We start from the raw sequence: 19,748 nt of genomic DNA on the forward strand, positions 1-19,748 counted from the left end.
TGTCCCTTTTTGGGAAGTTGGTCATGTTGCAACATATCATTTAGTTCACTATTTGTGTAGCTATGGTGCATCCCCTTTTGTAAGCTTGTTTGGAAAGGAATTTAGAAATTATTCAAATATTTTATATGAAAAAATGATAGTCATCAGGGCTAAGCGTAATTTTTTTGGGCACAAATCACTACTAATAGAAGCATGAGAGGTTTTGGTTTGAGGTCCCTCTTCGAAAGAGGCACTAAATTTAGTCTTAAGGGCTTCAAAAGATTTAAGTCTCTAATCGGCATTGGGTTATGGTATTGAAGCATTGAATCTTGGTGACCCCTTTGAGAGGAAAGCTTTGGCTAAAATTGCAATGGTTTCATAGACTTTGTTTTTGGATAACACAGTTAAGATATTTGTTTTTGAAATTGCTCTACTAATAGTTGATGCTTGGAGGAGATGCTTATTGGCTAAAAAGTGGTCTTTTAATGATAGAGTAGGCTCATCTTTAAACATATCTAGATGGCTCTTAAACATTTTCAATTGTTGATGAGAGAGTCCTATTCTGGCTAAATGCTAAGAAAGCCTTCACATTTCATCTGAAAGGTCTACAAAGATGAAACAATATTTGGAATACTAATAGGTTGGATTGATATGCTCGAGATGAGTTGAGGAGGAAGTTTTCACTTTATATAATGAGGAGTGGTTGGTTCTAATAGTTATCGAAAATAAGGAGGATTGTCCTCCTTCACCTAGAATCGAATTGGACTTCTATTGGTAGCATATGGCCAAGTATAAAGTTATACTCTTGAGAATAGATCTATTTCTCCTTTGGTTGAGAAAGAATGGAAGGTAAAGGTTCACTCATATTAGATTATACTCTTGAGGCTTAGATCTATTTCTCCTTTGGTTGAGAAAGATTGGATGGTAAAGGTTCACTCATATTAGATTTTGCATAATAATATGTTCTCATGGATAAAATTTTGAAGTTTGTTTCTTACTAGATTGTTGGCCACATTGTTAAAATTAAATTACTCCTTTGGAGGATTTATGAGATAAAGCTCTTGACTGGTGGTAAGCTTTCTAAAATTAATAGGTCCTAGTAACATGATGCCATTCTTCATAAGCATACCTTGTTCGATCAAAAATGATGAATCTCACATGCTATTTTTTATGCATTGCATGCAATAAGAGGTGATCTTATTCAAAAGATTAGGGAAAATAGAAACCTAGTTCTCTTTAAGAGTGCAACTTGGTCTTTTCTCGATCTTAATTGATAATTTAGACAAGTTCTCTTGGTGGTTCATAGAATTGCTTAGGGTGAAATGCATGTAAGCTTTTTACTTTTAAGCTAAGAAGCTCTAGTAGAGCTTGAACTCTTCACATAAGGCTATACATATTTCCATAATATAATATCATTCCACATTAAAGACAAGCAAGCTATATTATACATTGGAACATACCATTCTCTCTTGTGACATTGGAACATACCAACAGCAAGAGTGTCTCTCTTGTGACATTGGAACATACCATTCTCTCTCATTGCTATTGTTAGATCCCTCTCGCTTTGGACATGGGCATGGCCTTGGGACTTGGCTACACTTGCCATGTGCTTAAGAGCCATGTGTGGCTCTAAGAGTATTTACATGGGGGGGGACTTAGCCCATGAGAAACTCTGATTTAGTATCAAATAAATTCCATAAATTGGTGAAAACCCTCGAGATGTTTAAAAAGAAGTTTTTTTTTCTCTTTCTTTGTTCTTTTTGTTTGGTCACATCGGGGCAAAATGTCGTTCATGAAGGAATGCGTATTTTCCGTGAACGCTCCGGTGTCACTTTGGAACGAAATCTTCGAGAAACTGGTGTGCGCCACCACTCGAGCAAAAAGAATACACACACATCCTTGGGCTACCCTGTGCGCACATGTGGATAAGGCCTCGTTTAGTGCAAGAGCTTGCCATCAGCGTCGTCCCACCCCCTAGCACGAAGGCTATCTCTATGGCAATGGCGATGGCTGGATTGCACCTCAAACTCTCCGGCAACAGCATTGACCCGTTCTCTTCTTCGCACCTCCTCCAGTCTTCGTTCAAGTTGCCTGCTTCGTCCTCTCGTTTACCTCTTTTCCTTCGTCATTCATCCTCTTCCAAAACAGAGAAAGCGACTTTATGCTGCTGTAGCAGCAGCAGCAGCGAAGATGCTGATGAAGGTCCCGTACCGGCAATGACTAAGCGGCAGTTTCTTTCGGCTTCGGCTGCGCTTTCTTGCTCTCTAGCTTCTTCCTCATGGTTCGGAGGCCCAGCCAGGGCTGAGGAGCAGCTGCTTTCGGAATGGGAGATGGTGCCCCTTCCGGTGGATCCCGGGGTCGTCCTCCTAGATGTGGCCTTTGTCCCAGACGATCCTGATCATGGTGTTCACTTCCTTCTTTGGCTAGATTCTCCTTTGATATTGTGATTAAATGCTTTCATAAATGTCATTTCTGCTGTCCCTCTCACTCAAACACCAGTTCCGGTCACAAGCAGCGTGCCTGCTTGTCACAGACGAATCCACGTTTCGACGGAGCTGAGAGTTATACTTTTCGAACAGTTAATGATCATCACCATCCAGGTTTAGCCTGCAATGCCTTGAACTGCGAACTCTAGGAAATGCTCTTGAAGCATGAACATAGGCCAGTGCTCCATTGAACAGTTGGACGATTGCCACTGTCAATTCATGACAACCATACGCTGGTTGCAAAGTAGTAAAACACGTCTGTCCATTTCAGAAAGTCGCATGAGAGACACTATGGTCTATTAACTTTGGATTGTTTAGTATGAACGTTTTGTGACGTTGCGTATGAACAAACTGTGTTCCCCTAGTCAAATATGGGCGGTCTGATCGCACTCATACAATTCTGCAGCTTTTTGTTGACGGGAATGAGCACAAATATTTTCTAGAACATGCATTGTATTTAGAATTCAGCACTGCAGATAGGTAAGCATCAGGAATGTACCTTTTTGGTGTAAACTAATGGCTGATTCTCTTATGCCTTGATCAGGGTTTCTTCTAGGGACACGGCAAACACTTCTTGAAACAAAAGATGGTGGAAAATTTTGGACTCCTCGTTCAATACCATCTGCAGAAGATGAAGATTTTAATTACAGATTTAACTCGATAAGTTTCAATGGCAAGGAAGGGTGGATTGTTGGCAAACCTGCAATTCTGCTGCATACTTCTGATGCTGGCAATAACTGGGAGAGAATTCCTCTGAGTTCAAGGCTTCCTGGCACACCAGTCAGTCCTCAATCATGACATGCTTATGAACTTCTTTGGTATTTCTTTTTCTCAGCAGGGAAATATAACTGCTTGGCTCACATGGCGTGTGGCATGTAGGTCATCATCAAGGCAACTGGTGAGAAAAGTGCTGAGATGGTCACAGATGAAGGTGCGATTTATGTGACATCAAATGCTGGCTATAACTGGAAGGCTGCTGTCGAGGAAACAGTCTCAGCCACTTTAAATCGGTACATTTGCTCGGCCTTTGAACAGCATTTAATGTTTAGTATGGCCTGAATCAGTTAAAGAAAACAAGAAACAGTTTTGGTGTCAAAGGTGGTAAAATGCAGGCAGCAGGCAACATGAGGCTGGAAGGAACCTGGGAGGAATAGTGGATGGAACTGGAAGTGTCCAGCACTAAGCCAATGAAAGGCCGAGTCAAATGCAGCAGATCTGGGCATGGACTGATCGCCAAACTGCTGTACAGTGCCTGAAGGAAATTGGAACATCAAACATGAACAGGAAGCCGCACACTCGGAGACTAAGGCACATTGTTCAGGCTAACTAAACACAAATTCAATTTCAATCCAATCACAAGCAGCCTATCAATTCCACAAATTTGTGTCCGGCTAGTCAAGGAAGTGTCATTTATAAACTCGCTTCTCCAATTGACACATGGCTTTCTAACCGATATGTATGCTGAGCTAGGGTTCTAAATGACACACAACTGTTTTTAAAGATCTCACTCAATATAGATTGTAATGAAGCCAAACTACGAGTCATCCCAAGATCTCAAAAGGATAAGAAGGGATAGACGAATTGTTTGTTGGCTAAAGGCAACACCTAGCCTAGACCAAGCTCTGCCTATTATGCTCAGTCTATGTAGACTTGTGACCCATACTCTTACGCATCAAGACATGTCCACATGGCCCAAATGCTAGTGGGCACATGTGAGATGCCCTTCCACTTAGCTTGTTTTTGGTAGCTACATGGTATCTACATATTTGGTCAACTACTTTGGGAGCTCTCGGAAGAAATCCTTATCTAACAAAATGGTAAGTCCTTAGTCCTTGAACTTGGCAAGGATTTGTCTCTTCCTTCTAGCTGAATTGTGTTTCCAACAATGGAGAAGCATTCGCTCTAGAATCACTAGTACTTTTCTCATCAACTATTTTTGTTAGGGCTCATATAGCACCTCCTTGAGTGGTAGATTGAATGATCTTGATTGTGGGAGAGGGTTTGAAGTCACAAAAATATATTTTGTCCTTTCTCTGCCACTTGGTTGTAGATCTTCATCTAGCCATCATGTTTTGGATGAAATTCGTGATGTGGGCACCATACCTCTATTTCAAGATTGCAGGGGCTGCAAGTCAATGTTTACGGCCCTTATGTTCTAGATTTTCCATGTCAAGATGTTTGGGACTTTTTTGGAGAATGAGGCTACGTGGCAGCTTCTTTGGGATGGTCTCCAAAGGGTGAGATTTATAAGCTCACGACCCTTGCAGTGAGAACTTCCTTGGTGGTTATAGGCCTTCTTTAGTATTACCCATTATGGTCACTCGAACTAGGAAGCCTTCCCATAGGCCCTATGCTACTTGGCTAGTATGCAATTGGAACAAGGTGGTGAAGGGCACAACCCAATATTTGGTAACCTCTTAGTCTCGCATGGCTTCTTGCCAAGCTACCACTCTTTTAGCTTGTTCACATGGATTTCTGTAGCCCCATGCGCACTCCATCTTTCTGCAAGGCCCTTTTCCACATGTTGATTGTTGACAATTTTTCCAAATATGTTTAGGCTTTCTTTTGAAAGGCCAAGTTAAAGGCAATTTAGAGCTTCTGTGATTGGAGGAGTGTAGTGGGGAGACAATCTACTCATGAGGTCAGAACAATAATAAGATCAAGGTGGTGAGTTTATGTCCCATCAATATTAGTGGCCTTGTTTATTCCATGGAATTTAGATTATGTAAACTAGTGTTGACACACCATTGAAATATGGTGTGGTAGAGAGACAAAATGTGACAATTTGGAGACAGACCACTCTATGTCGGAGCATACAGGGCTACTTGATTCACTATGTTGTTTAAGGTATGACTCCCTATGAGGCTTATTTGGGGCATAAGCTGTCAATTGCTCATTTCAGGTATTTGGATGTGATGCTTGCTTGCACATTCCAAGGGAGAAAAGGGGGAAGTTTGATGCCAATTCCTTGAGGATGTTGTCCAATATACACTCTAGTAGGTGGTCCAATGATTTGTAGGTGGTGCTTCTCTGGAGCTCCAACCCATTGCATAGGATTCAATCCATCTATCTTAGTTTCTACCTTTGCTTCTGACTCTATGGAGGCTTCCTACCCCACTTTCATCTCAATAACCTTCCCCACCTTCACCAAATATGCTTGTCACATGTAAGCTGAGCCAATCATGCTAAAGCCAAAAGAAACAGATGATTTGTTGAGAGTGTGCCTGAGTTACAAAATATAATTTCTTAGGATGAACTAGAGGCTAGTGGGTCTAGTCAATAGTCATCCTTCGAGGCACCATGCTAGTTTAGGCCTTTAAGAGGTCACAAAGTTTACAACGTCTACTAGGACAACATCGACATGTTTCACTTAGCGTGAACTATGCTTTTATGTATATAATTATGGAAGATGGGAAACCTTTTTTAAATAAGGATCCTTATTTAAAGCACTCGAATGCACCACCAAAAATACTCCAAGGCTCGAGCTTTAGGTCATAACTCCCGATCCAGAAAATGCATAAACAAGAAGCATGAAGTCAATGTGGATCACATTGAAACCCGAATCATAGAAAGTGGAAATAATGAATCTTGTTGCCTATCATCAATAGCTTTGTAGAAAGCACACTTTGGCCATGGATTTTCCCATTTAGTCATCATGTCGAAAGAGTTCCCCCCATGTGGAAACAAACGAGGAGCACTACATTGTTGGCTTTCAAAATATCTCCCCATGTACTTAGAAGTCACATCAACTCCAGGATTTGAACCATTAGTCTAATCCAATGCATGTAGAATACCTCTCTCAAGGTTCACTGCATCATATGAATATATGGCAAGCCCCCCTCTTACCTTACATCACAACCATTACCATACTCTTGTTTTGCCTTTGTTCTCTGTGCTATAGTAGGTGTGCCTCTATCAACTCTCTCTCCCTCTCCCTCTCTTCCCCCTTCATCATCTCTTCTCACCTCTATCTTCTTCTTCTTCTTCTTCTTCTTCTTCCTCTTTCTTCTTTCTCTTCCATTGTGTACAACCTGCTCTGTCTCCATAGTGTTCCATGCATTGATATATAAAGAACCTACGTATGTTTTTAATGCAAAAAACTGGAACTCCTCCCCATATTTCCAAGATTGGCCGAAACTTTGGTTTTTCTTGTTTTTATTTCCCTTATCTCTGAAACTTGGTGGACGTATGCTCATAATCAGTCCTCTCTGGCCAAGACTCTAGGAGAATTAAGTGTCATTGTGGAGGAGATCAGATGGTTCTAGAACTCTCATATGCAAACCCACTAGGTCCTGCTCCAAGCTAGCATTCCGTTGAAACCACCATCGTCTGAGTCACTTTGAGGGGTCAAGAGTCAATGTAGCAGCCATCTATTTGTGAATTGATTGAAACTGGCCTTGCCACAAAAGAACTTGGTGACCCTCTCAACACCAATCGCCACCACAAATCAGTCTGCATGACCACCACTGGAGCAACATGACACCATCTCATTTGTGTAGCTTAGAGATGTGACTACCAATGCCATTGGATAGCAGCCACCAAGAAAACTTGATGAAGCATGCCAGGAATCACTATTCTTTGGAGAAGCCTCTAGGATCACGAAAGATGTAGAGCATATCCATGAAGCTTGGGACATGGTCGAAGCCAAATGTGAAGAGCTAGCAGTTGAAAACCGTAATCCAAGCATCCTCCAAGCTGGAAAAAGAACCCTTAAGAGAATAAAGGTTAGGTCATGGTGAGAAATTGTCAAGCCAATCAAAGAAAAGTCATGAGAGAAATGGTTGTTGAGAAACCCTTCACCCTTAGTTTGCGTTTTTGCGTTTCTGCATTTTGCGTTTAGGGTTTGCAGTCCCAAAAAGGGGCGCCATCCTAGATTAACTGTGCCTATTTATATGCCACTCTCTCATTCATTCCTTACGGCTGATTCATTTAGTCCGTCACCTCTTCTCTCCAGCCTCTCCACTACCCTCACACCCCTTCAAGAGGACATTGCGGTTCGTGGTTCGTGGCTGTCTTCATCATCTTCCTTGTGCTATGACACCCTTGTTCCCTTGTATCACATTCACTCCATGATTCAGATCATCATTCCATTCATCAGAGTTTCTTCTCTCTTCTCTTCTCTTCTCCATGTTTGCCAAGTTCACTCCATGTTCCTCCCCGCAAACCATACTGTCTCATTGGTACGTCATCTTTTGACCATGGTGATATGCAAGATGATAATGAGAAATAGAGACATAGAGACACCCGATGCATTTGTTGTCAATCTGCCCGGACAATATAGTAGCTGATTGTTTGTCAACATTAAAATGAAAAGATAAGGAGTTGTTTTCTGTAAACTCCAGTAAAAAGGTATTGTTAATTGATGTCTTCCTTCCATTAGAAATGTTCTTTAAAGCAGTCGTATTGTGCAATGCATTAGAAACAGGCTACACAAACATACTGAACAACACATTAGAAACACACAATAACAATATACTAAACTTAACAAAATTGAATGTTATGTGATATATGAAGAAAACTTGAACACCTTACAGAGAACAAGCAAAAACCTGGAGCAGCTAAAAGATATTGCAACAAGCACAACAAACGCGAATATCTAAATTGTGAGCACATCATTTCAATTTGACTTTAGATGCAAAGCCAAACTACTTGTGCACTCTCGCATCTCACATCTGAGGTGTATGGCTGAGTTGTTGACACCCTTTGGAATGACTACTTGTAAGGCAGTTTCTGGCCCTACATGATACCCAGGGTCCAAGTTGTCCCTAGACTAGGGAGGGTGTAGTGATGGATGCCAACCAGATGCGGGAGATTGGTTGGGTCCTTGTTTTGGCCCATTGATACCTGTTTAGATGTTTTTACATCATGCAGAGGCCTCTTCAATCCCACAGGCAAGCTGTTTTGTGGGTATGGTGTTAACTTGCAGGGCAGGGAGCCTCTTTGATAAGTTGGACTCATTCAAATTGTGCAAGTGATTTAGACACTCAGAGGTCCACTACATGTTTCTGCTTTACTCTGTGTATAGGTGCCATTGCTTGAAACAGCATTCGGCAGCCTACTATTGCTCTTCTTCTACAGATGTCAGAGGCAGAGTATAGAGCTGCTTGTTCTGGAGCCCAATATGCTTTTTGGTTGAGGCAGATATTGGCTGAGATTGGCTTCCTCCAAAGAAAGGCTAAAGTTGTTCATTGTGCCCGGCAGAGCTTTCTTGGCCATTAGCTTGCACTTGACTTTCTTATTGACCTCTTCTTTAACTATAACCCCAAGGGTTGTGTCTATTCTAGGGCAAGTTAACATTTCTTGTGGCTCTGTAGGATTCAGTGGACAATAATACTAGAGTTTTCATCTCTCTCTCAGATAATTTTGTTGTTTGTTGAACTAGGCCATGACTTGAATGGAACTTGTAAGAAGTGGATGTAGTATCTAGAATGTTGAAATTAAGAGGTGTTTCTTGGCATTGTATTGAGCTTGGTATACCATGATGCACTCTCACAATCATCAGTATCTTGTCTTAAGTTTCATCTTCTTGTCAATTGTGATTAAGGATGACTGAATCCATCTTGGGCGCAGCACGTCCGTTGAAAAATGCAGAGCTTTTCAGGCCCTTTTTAAAGGCTTTCTTCCTTGACTCTCTACCTTCTTTCCTCTTCTTTTTCCTTGCACGTTGGGTCCTAGATTGCAGACACCTGCAAAGGTGGTACACCAAACATACTTGAAATGACAGTACTTTGCATTTCAATCTGTTTTTTCATGTTTGTATAAGGTGTTTTGTTTCTTCACCTTTGGAATAGGTTAAGGGGAACCAGATTGAATAAACAACAAAACTATCTAGGTCTATTACTGCCTTTGACTCTGCTGAATGCAAGCGTTTGTGCACACAAAGTGCCTTATAGGATGCCAAACACGTAATTGCAATAAATTCTTACACATTTGCTCAGGAGGATCCTTAGAAATGTGTCTGAATATATGTTCTGGCTGATTGATAGTCTTGCCACATTTGGACTTTTATGCATCGTGGTCCTTAAAAGATCTTTACTGCAGTAAATTGGACTATATGTGGCCTACTTGATAACCAGGCAACTGTTTTGATTGTAGTGCAACACTGTTGGATTTTCTATACTGCAGTAAATTGAACTATATTTACGCTGAATAATAAATGAGAAAATTTTGACTTCTGAGCATGTCTAAACTGCTGTTGTTCAAATGCATTTGCTTGTGTGTTGCAGCACAGTGTCAAGTGGAATCAGTGGAGCAAGCTATTACACTGGCACTTTTAATACTATAAACCGATCAGTAAATGGAGATTATGTGGCAGTTTCTAGTCGGGGTAATTTTTACTTGACTTGGGAACCTGGCCAGGTAACTTCTAGGGTTCTCTCTCGAGTGTTTTAAGTTCTATGGTTTCCTTGTGATAGCTTATTGTTCTTTTCGATATCTGCGTGATATGTGTATGTCACATATGAATAACATACGATTGTATATGTTGTGACACAAGGGCTGAGGAACAGCAGAAAAGAGGAGGGAGCTAGTGGGATTGATGGGTGCAAGGGAGGATGGACAAGAGGGAGAGGGACCCCAAGTGGCCTGGGGGTGGGGTGGGTGGCATAGGGAGGGGGGAGCTAGTGAGCGCACAGAGGAGGAATGGCAGGATAAATGATTGTATACTATTTGCCATTGCCTTATTACTGACTGGGCTTTAGGCTAGAGAGACCATGGTTGCATTCTGTACACATACAAAACCATTCTGTTTGATTTGTACAATACAGTCATACTAGTACAATCTGGACAAGTTCTGTACGATGCACCTATTTGAGAGGAGTGTTCATATCTTGTCTATTCAAATAAGTGACTGTTTTTAAGCCATTTTTAGCCTGTTTATGGGAGATTTTGTGCACTTTTCCTCCTAGGGTTTAGACTTTCTAGAGTCTACTCTGTCACTCTTTCTATGTGCTTCAAGTCAGTGATACAATGGGAAATTGGAACTTGCCAAGGTCTCTTTCAATATTAGAATTCATGATGTGAAGTTGGAAAATTGAATGTTGGCTTGTCACTCTACAATCATGTATGAGGTGTGTTACTACTAAAGGATAATTTGTTAGACATTCGCCAATTACTGTAGTGGTGCAGATCAATGAACAAGGGAAGCTAAATTGTAGGCCTAGAGCTAGATCATATGGGGGAAAGGAGCACAGAAGCCATTGATCATGGTGCGAGAAAGAGCCGGGCTATGGTAAGCGAAGATGACTCAAGGCCTCGACACATAGCTACAAGGAGAAATCACGCTGAGGTGGGATTGGGAGATTGCCTTTGGATCTGAAGAAGCCAAAGGGCGGGCTGAACCATACTTAAAGCCAATGAGGGACGAAAGGGTCCAAGAGTTGAAGATGGATGGAAGCTAGCCAAAGAAGAGCAAAAGAACCAAGAGAAGCCAAAGGAGAGCCAAGAAAAGAAGATGCAAGTGATAGAAGACAAAGAGTTTTGGTCAGATGAAGGAGAAGAAGAAGAAGAAAAAGACAAGGGAGAGGTTGAGCTCAGCCCCAATCTTGGAACATCTCATTCCCAAGAAGAAGAAGAAGAGTAAGACCAACCAAAAGCTGATTGCTACTACTAAGAAGGCTACCCCAAAGATCAATACCTCTACAACGAATACCCCCTTGAAGAAGATGGATACCATTACCCTAAATATTTTCCCATCAACTACCACCCAAAAGGAGATTATCTTGTTAGATTATTATGCTAAGAGAGACGATGGAGAATGGATGTGAGTTTGAAGATAGGAGATATTATAGAGTTAGGATACAAGAAAGACGATGAAGATAGGTGGACATGTCAGAAGGATGAGACCTTGTATCCATAGGTTGCAGCCTAGTTGGAAGTAGACCCAGCCTTAGAAGAGATGGAATTTAAGAAGGGGAAGAATGAGCTTGGTCTTGATCTTGGAACACCTCCGCCCGTTGAGATTGAGGATGAGGCCAGCTTAGCATCCTCCTTTGAGGCACAGAATACCTTTGATGAAGATGATGATGAGGAATTAGATGAGGAGTTAGACTTAGAAGATGAGAATGAAAGGATGAAAGCACCTTGGAAAAGGCATTCACTACATGGAGCCAACTCTTTAGCTTTAATAATGAGATAGAGGATAAAGAAGAGAAAAACGAAGAGTTAGAAGATAAAAAGAAGACAAGGGAAAGGAGGAGCTTAGCCCAAATCTGGAATACCTCTACCTCAACAACCCGAAGAAGAAGAGAAGGGTGAGGATGAGCTTAGTCTAGATCTTGGAATACCTCGATCCCGACTACTTGAACCCCAACAATTAACCCACCCCACAAGGTTTAATGATGATAGGTTAGAAAGAGAGTCGGAGAGAATAATGAGAATATGGGATGAGATAGAAGAAGAAGATAGGAAAGAAGAAGAAAGAGACTTGTTAGAGGGAGCCATAGAGAAGATCAAGGAAAAGATGAGATAAGAAAAGAGAAAAAAAGAGATAGAAGAGCAAGTGGAGTTAGCTAGGAAGAAGATGAGTGAGAAAGAAGAGATAGAGTAACGAGAAGATGCAATTAGAAGAAAACAAGAAGAGGAAAGTTAGGAAGAAGAATGAAAGTAAAAAGAGGCGGAGGAGCTAAGCTAAAAGAAAGAGTGTGGAGAGCTAGAAAGCCAAAGGAAGAAGATAGGTTAGAACAAGAATAGCAAGAAAAGATAGATCTAGGCATCAAGGCCAAAGAAGAAAAGATGGAAGATGAGCTAGGCTTAGGCAAGAAGGAGAAGGAAGAAGAGGAGCGAAAGATAGACCTAGGTGACAAAGGACGAAAAGAAGAAGGAAAGATAGAGAAAGAGGAGAATGAGAGTGAGAAGAAGGCGGCGAAACCAAATGCTAAGAAATGGAGGTAAGTTGCTAGAGTCAAGATGAGAGATGCGAATGAAGATGTCTCCAAAAACCCCCAAGCTAAACTTGTGGCTAAGGATGAAGCAAACCTCGCTATCGGTCCAAGGTTATATCCTCCATGCTAGAAGAACATCAAACATTCCTAGGATGATGAAACCATGAAAGGAACAGTGCGCATCCCCACGTACTAAGGCTTTTTAGCTGGGAGACCTTAGGCCTTGGAGCGACACTCCTCATCCACATGGCCAAATCTCTGGCAATTTGTCAAAACCTATTTTTCTTAGGGAGTAGCTGCCAGATAGGTCTTGATTCTTTGGATTTGTCTGAGGAAGAGATGTCACCCTTGGATTGGCTTGCCTTCGCATCTTGCAAGTTCTTGCCATAGTTGGTTTTCCCTCTTGAAGAAAAGGTAACCAAGCCCCTTTGCTCTGAATAAGGCTATGATGAGGATTTCTTGTGGACTTCATCGTGTAGCCTCACGTAATGCAAGAATTGACACTCAAACTCGTCGAAGGTCAGTAGTCTAGGCTGTGAGATGATGTGTTGGATTTTTTCGGGCAACTTATTCAAGAAGAATGTAACCTGATCGTTGTCTGACTTCAGAGAGCCAATAGTGGCGACCTCGGCAAGTAACCACCTACATTCAGTCAACTTGACTTTCAGATCATTCCCTTCCTTAATAGAGAACTCTTGAAGCTCAAAGTTAAGATTTATGTGCCGAGTACGATCTTTGGATGCATAGTGGTCGAGAAGGTGACTCCAACGCTCTGACGTGAGCGAGAAGTGTTGTAGTTGAGAGTGAAACTTAGGAAGCAATCCTTGCATTAGCTCAACATTGGTTGTGGCATTGCGAGCTCTCCATTGACAAATGTGGTTAGGGTGAGCTAGTTGAGGGTCCCCGGCATAGGCTGTAGACCAACAACGAGGTTCCAAAGACCTTGAGACTCAAGCACTTGTTGCATGAAATTTGACCAATTGGTAAAATTCGACCCATTAAAACGAGTCTTATCCGTGAAGGCATTTTTGGCTGTTGCAATAGGAGTGGTAGTACTCTAGGTGATGGATAATGGGGGAAAGTGTAATGTGGGTAGGATGGGGGAGTGGAGTACACTTGGGAATGGACCCCAGAGTGCCCAACACCAGACATATGGTGAGTGTGCAAGGTGGATCCATAGCTAGGGATGGGTTGACTAGGCATGGGCATGGTAGCCACATGAGCAACCCAAGGAGGTGGGATGGAAACACGTGGAGCAAAAGATGGGAATCCCTATGTAGATATAACCCAAGGAGAGTGTGAAGACACATCATAAGCTGAGGATGGAAACCCCTGCATCTAAGTGGTCATGTGAGATGTGAATTCAGGGGTAGTGAGAAGGATGCCCATCGCAGTCATCCCAGGTGCTATGGGTGCGCTCATTTGCGAAAAGGTAAGAGGCACTATGTTAAAGGGTGACATTCCCCCTAATGAAGTACCAAGGTGCAAAGAGGTAGAGAATGGGATATAGAATGAGAAAGTGCTAGGAGCAGAGATGGAAGATCCAACCCCTAGTGTGTGCGATGCGGATGTGGAGTGTAATCCAAGGTTTTGGAAAGATAATGAGAGGTGATCAAGGTATGATGTAGAAGAGGGTGGGATGGGAGGGAATTGAGAAGTGTGTTTTACATGCTCAAATGAAATAGAAGTTGTAGATGTACCGAAATTACGTTTGTTTCAAGAGTCTCCTCTATTGAAGTTCATATACGCAAAGCAATGTGGATCCTGTACCTTAAAAGAAGAAACAGGCGAGGGTTTTGATTCATGCAACTCAAAAGGATTTTATGAACCTAACACTAGACCTAGCTGAGATGATGAAGATGGATCGCTAGACGTTTCGAATGCCGTATATCCTCCATGATCGGAGAGGTGGCTAGCCTCACCAACCGGTCTGAATATGGTAGTAAAACCGGTAGGAGTGTAAACATCACTGTACTTCTCATGATAGTACTTCTCAAAGCCCTCCTCTGTTGTGTGGATGAAATTTGGAATAGGAGTAGAAAAAGAAGGTGACGGTGAAGGTGGAGTGTTGTTCTTATCACCAAGTCTATAATCCCATCTCAGGGACTCCAGTGATGGAGAAGCCTAATAGGACATCATAGGAACTGGAAAAGGTGTCTGTGACATTGTGATTCGGTTATGAGTTGTATTATGTGCCTCCTGTAAAACCAAGCTCTCCACAATATCTGCAGGATACTTTTTATAAGAGTACCGACTCTAATACCATGTGAAGAAAACCGCTAGGGTTTGTACTAAGGAATCACAGAGTGTATAATCAAGACAAAAACACAAAGAGAAAGACACAAATACAGAAAGCAAAACTTAAACCCTAAATGCAAAACTCAAAACTCAAACACAAACAGAAGAAGGGAGAGAAGAACACTAACTCTGAAGTGAATGAATACTATAAATGAAAGAGTGTACATATACTCAAGGGCAGAGCAAAGTGTTGGAGAGTGATGTCCATCGGAGACAGATTCCAAGTTTGTGACCACCAGTCGGAGTGCGGAGTGAGAAATCTGCAAAATGCTGATGCTAGGCAGCTCCATAAGGATGCAAATGCAAGCTAAAGAATATCACCTGATGGAGAGGGAAGTGGCCACACTATCGCCAGGCAGAGGGAGCCCAAACGCAGGCAGTTAGAGGGTGTGGAGACAGACGCCTGGCTGATGTCGGTTAAACGCAGGCATTAGGAGATGATGGAGATGCTAGCAATGGCAAGTGGATGCCAAACACAACCTAGAAGATAACGCTAGACAGTGGGCGACAGCTTGGAGGAAGGTGCCAAGGCACTGCAAGGGCTGATGGAGAGGTGGCAGCAGTCATGAAGGCTAGACAGCCACATGGAGGTAGATTGATGGCTGAAATCTGCACACAAGGGTGAGAAACCTGCAAAAAGGGACGAGGATGAATGGGAGCAGTGTGTCTATTTATATATGTTGAAGGGTATCCAAAAGAATTAGGGTTTTTAGGGGACAAATGAAACTCTCTCGAACCGCTTTTCTTTTTAGGGTTTTTCATTAATTGTGTTTCGGGGCTGTCTAAGAATGCTAATTAGCTGAAAAGCATGTTTTAGCTCAACACTTGTATCTTTGTATCTTCTCATAATCAGAGAAGCATACAAATATAGTGTTGGGAGCCTTCCAATTGTTCACCAACATTCTTCTCTTCACCTCTTGACATGGGGAGAAAGTTAGGGCCCAAATTTCTGGTCACTCAGAAAAGTTCTTGCAAAGAAGAAGTCCTTACTCTGATACCAATGTAAACACAGGGAAGAACATGAGAATGACAATTCTTTGAATTAACCAACTCAATCACTTTTCACCATGAATATTGCCTTTTCAAAGTTGCTACTTTCTTAAACTTCCAAGTTCAAGTTTCGTATTAGCAAATGATCATGAAGTCTCTCTCTCTCTCTCTCTCTCTCTCTCAGAGAAAAGTACTATGTATGTAGGTGGGCCCCTCAAATGTGGTGCAAGTCATTATCCCCAATGCATCCAAGTGGTGGCACATGGGCTGCTTGCTTGAGGCCAAGTTTTCCACAATTATGTGGTATCTATGTGCAAACCATTGTATTGACTTACTCATAAAGGACATCGGGAAGCTCAAGTAGGTGAAGAGGATAGTGCTTAAAGCCACATCAATCATCATCTTCTTCACATTAAAGGTGAAGGTACTTGCAATGTATCACGACCATAGCACGCTTGAGTTAAAGAAGCCTTTTTCAACTCAATTGACTTTCACGTGGTTGCTTTTGGAGCATCTTTATGAGGTGTGGCATGCCCTTTGCCAGATAGTGGTGTCTACACTATGGAATGAGTGGAATGAGCATGAGATAGAGGAGGCCAAATCCATGCAATGCTTGTGCCTCAATGAGCAATTTTGGTGGAAAATCCATGCTATTGTAATTGTGATGACTCCCTTTTATAAGGCGTTGCACATGAGCAATTACAAGGGACCCATCCATGGCCCTTCTTGTTTTCTTCTTTAGAGCAATATTGGTGGAGATGCAAACTTGCACCGTGGTTATAGAGACATAGCATGCATACCTTGTTGAGATAGCAAAGAGGAGATCTTATTTGTAATTTTTAAAAGATTAAGTTAAATTTTTTTGAACTAATAGCATACCATATCTTATAAAATTTTAAAGGTATCATTTAGTACCATATTTTATTGTTCCGTATCGTATCATACCTTTCATACCTAACAACTATGATCTAAAGTCATGTTCTATCTCAACAATGCCCTCATAAACACATTGCACTCGCTTGAGACTTCCATGGCATGTCAATGTTTTTGCATCTATGTAGTTTCATGGCCATGCATACATATTTTCATTTCTTGTTCTACAGCCAACCTTTGATATGGTACAAAAGCTTATGCTAGCATTGCCAGAACTCCATGTTTCACTTTCCATACCTTTCATACCTTTCATACCTAACAACTATGATCTAAAGTCATGCTCTATCTCAACAATTCCCTCATAAACACATTGCACTCGCTTGAGACTTCCATGGCATGTCAATGTTTTCGCATCTATGTAGTTTCATGGCCATGCATACATATTTTCATTTCTTGTTCTACAGCCAACTTTTGATATGGTACAAAAGCTTATGCTAGCATTGCCAGAACTCCATGTTTCACTTTCCATCAGTCTCAACCAGCCTTGTTTCAACATGACAAAGTATCTACTTTGAGAAGGTGTTGATCAGCATTGCAATTTTTGGCTGTATTCTTGCTGCTGCTACCTGCACTTTTTGTTGGTTGACATCAGATGCAGTAAGATTACCATCAGGTAGGCAACTCTTTGCTACTTGTGGAGCCACATTTAGAATACTTGATTTGGGTGGATAGTCATCTAGGATCAGCTGGATTTCATGGAAAGCCACCTACTATAGCAGTTCAGATGACAAAATTGGTCATACAGAATACATACTTTTGCATCCAAAGGAGCTGTGATTGCAAGTTGCCATGCACGATATACCTACATTTGAATGTTGCAAAAATTCCATGGTGGTTTGCAGCATTAGAGACCTAAGTTTTCCTACTCAATAACAGCACAATTATGTTTTATGTCCTACTGGCATATTGACAGGGGGTTGGGGGACATGGTCAAGGGGCAGCCAGAAGCGGGGAATGGGGGTTGGGACGGCAAACATGCAATACATTTTAACTTCATATTCACCAGATGTATGCATGGTGAGTGGAGCTGTAGATGGATGTGTACTATTGCAGAGCATGTGTGTGTGGACTATGCATGTGTTTGTGTTTTCCATTTTGAAAAAATTGTGTGTGGTCTGGCTGAATCGGTATGAGTGTTTGAGATGTGAGCTGAGTATATATGTGTAAGTGGGAGAAAAGGGGAACAAACAAACAGAAACTAACATTTTACATTTTATGAAAAAAAGTATGAAATTTTAACAACCCAATTTTTTTTTGAAAAATGAATCCTATAAGTTGTCCTTTACAAGGGGACAGATAGGATAGCACCCCCGGAACCCAAGGGGCTGGGACAGCCATCCATTCTTAACATGCCCAATGGCATATCTTGTTAAACAGCCTAGACATTGTGTTTTCCCTCTGCAACTTATCCTAGGAGATGACGTCCTTTACATCCATGATGAATATGTGAGTGTGCAAAGGAAGAGGAAACACGAACATGGAGAGAGAGGCAGGAGATGACTGTGCAAGATACACATGATTGCTAACAAAATATGGTGGCTAATTTGTAAGGTGGTCCTACTAAGGACATACAAATTGTACTATATACCTAGAAGCAACCCTTGTCCTTCCTACATCGCATAATGGTGTGACCAAATGTTACGGACCTTCACGGGACTACAAGTCATAACCTCTCATGAGGCACAAAAATGGCACAATGGAAAGACACACAAAATATATCAATAAGGAATATTTTGTATTCATGACATAGAAAGATACAACATTGAGGCACATCTCAGGACTACACCCTTGTGACGCCACACATGCAAGGGTTCATCATCACTGAGCCTAGGGAATCACATGTAGAAGCATAACCCAAGCAGAGCTTGAATGACTATTACTCCCTATATAGGTGTTCGTGTAGGTAACACCATGGTATACTTACATCGCTTAATGGATTGTTGTCCTCAACAATCTAAGGGTGGCTTTCTTGACTCATTCCAAGGTCTTAAAACAACTCATTCTATCAAGTTGGTCAGTGTCTACCCATTTAGGATCTGACTCATTAGCGAGGCCTTAACGTAACCTTTTCTATCAAGCTGGTTAGTGTTTGTCGCACTATGACTTGGGGGTCTTAATATAGCTTTTCCTATCACGTTGGCCAGGCTTGCCCATCTAGACTTAGTTCTTTTATTCTTTTTCATTCTAGTCCACCCTCGACTCAATTACATTTGAGGAGCGGAGGCTTCATAGTCCTAACTTTATTTGGTTTGGCACTTATGGCTTTGCATACCAAGCTTTGTAGGCACGATCCCAAGTTGTTGTGTTGTTGGGGTCAAGGCGTGGTGGCCCGGTTGTCACCTTGTTGTGCCATGTCTTAAGAAAGGCAGTCAATTCGGTTGTTCCTTGCATAGTTCCTTCCGTTCTTCTAGCATTCGCCTTGGGCCTTGGGTACTTGGGTCTCTTGGTTTATTTGTCAAGATGCTTTGCCCTTATCGCGAAGTCAAGTACTTGGGCTGTTTTCCTTGGCCTCTTTGCCGGATTTTTCTTGCTTGCCTTAAACTTAGACAAACTTGTCGGTTCAACTTGCCTTTTCGCACAGGTGCAGTTTTGGTAGATGGCACCGCTTTGGCTCTTCTTAGCCTCATTTGGAGTTGAAGTTCTTTGGGGGGTATGGACTAACTCATCACACTTAGACTAGATCGTGGGTTGTGGAAGTAGAGGTATCATTGAAGTACTGGGGATGTGCCCATGTTTGGAGTGCTTGGCAGGTCACAAATCCATAGGATCAGGATGACAACTCCTTGCACTTCTTGCGGCCTTAATGCCGAGATCTCAATCTTTACCAACATTGAGTATGGTTCCAATGGGTTCCATAGTCCAAAGATGTTCACCTTAAGAGTGAGTTGAAGAGTTCTCCAAGGTTCAAATACCCCTCTCGAGACGGATTGTGCAACATCTCTCTTGATGCTATCATGGCGGTGACTTTTACCTTGCTCTTCCAGCAGGGTGCTTCATCCTTTTCATCGTCATCTTCTTCCATTCATCATGGTTCTCGGCACCACACGAAGACTATCATTAGGCTCCTCTTCCTCCTTCGACATCTATATCTAGGTTGAGAGGGGATTTTGGTAAGAGAGATTCTTAGAAAGCTGTGTCTTTTACCAGACAATTTGATGCTGCTTTTGGTGGTGAAGATTAC

General features: G+C 41.9%; 1 protein-coding gene across 1 annotated transcript in view; it reads left to right on the forward strand.

Annotated features, from left to right (window-relative positions):
- The first annotated feature begins 1,818 nt into the window (after positions 1–1,818).
- Positions 1,819–19,748, forward strand: part of HCF136 (photosystem II stability/assembly factor, chloroplast (HCF136)) — a 34,428-nt gene continuing 16,498 nt past the window's right edge. The window contains exons 1-4 of the mRNA XM_087694552.1: positions 1,819–2,382; positions 3,010–3,245; positions 3,345–3,475; positions 9,692–9,824. Of these exons, the coding sequence (XP_087550678.1) occupies positions 1,899–2,382; positions 3,010–3,245; positions 3,345–3,475; positions 9,692–9,824 (984 nt within the window). The 5' untranslated portion in view covers positions 1,819–1,898. The remainder of the gene's footprint in view (positions 2,383–3,009; positions 3,246–3,344; positions 3,476–9,691; positions 9,825–19,748) is intronic.

The sequence above is a fragment of the Lygodium microphyllum genome, chromosome 15 (genome assembly GCF_053477565.2).
Source record: "Lygodium microphyllum isolate KBCC chromosome 15, Lygodium_microphyllum_v1.1.10, whole genome shotgun sequence".
In the NCBI taxonomy this organism is placed as follows: Eukaryota; Viridiplantae; Streptophyta; class Polypodiopsida; order Schizaeales; family Lygodiaceae; genus Lygodium; species Lygodium microphyllum.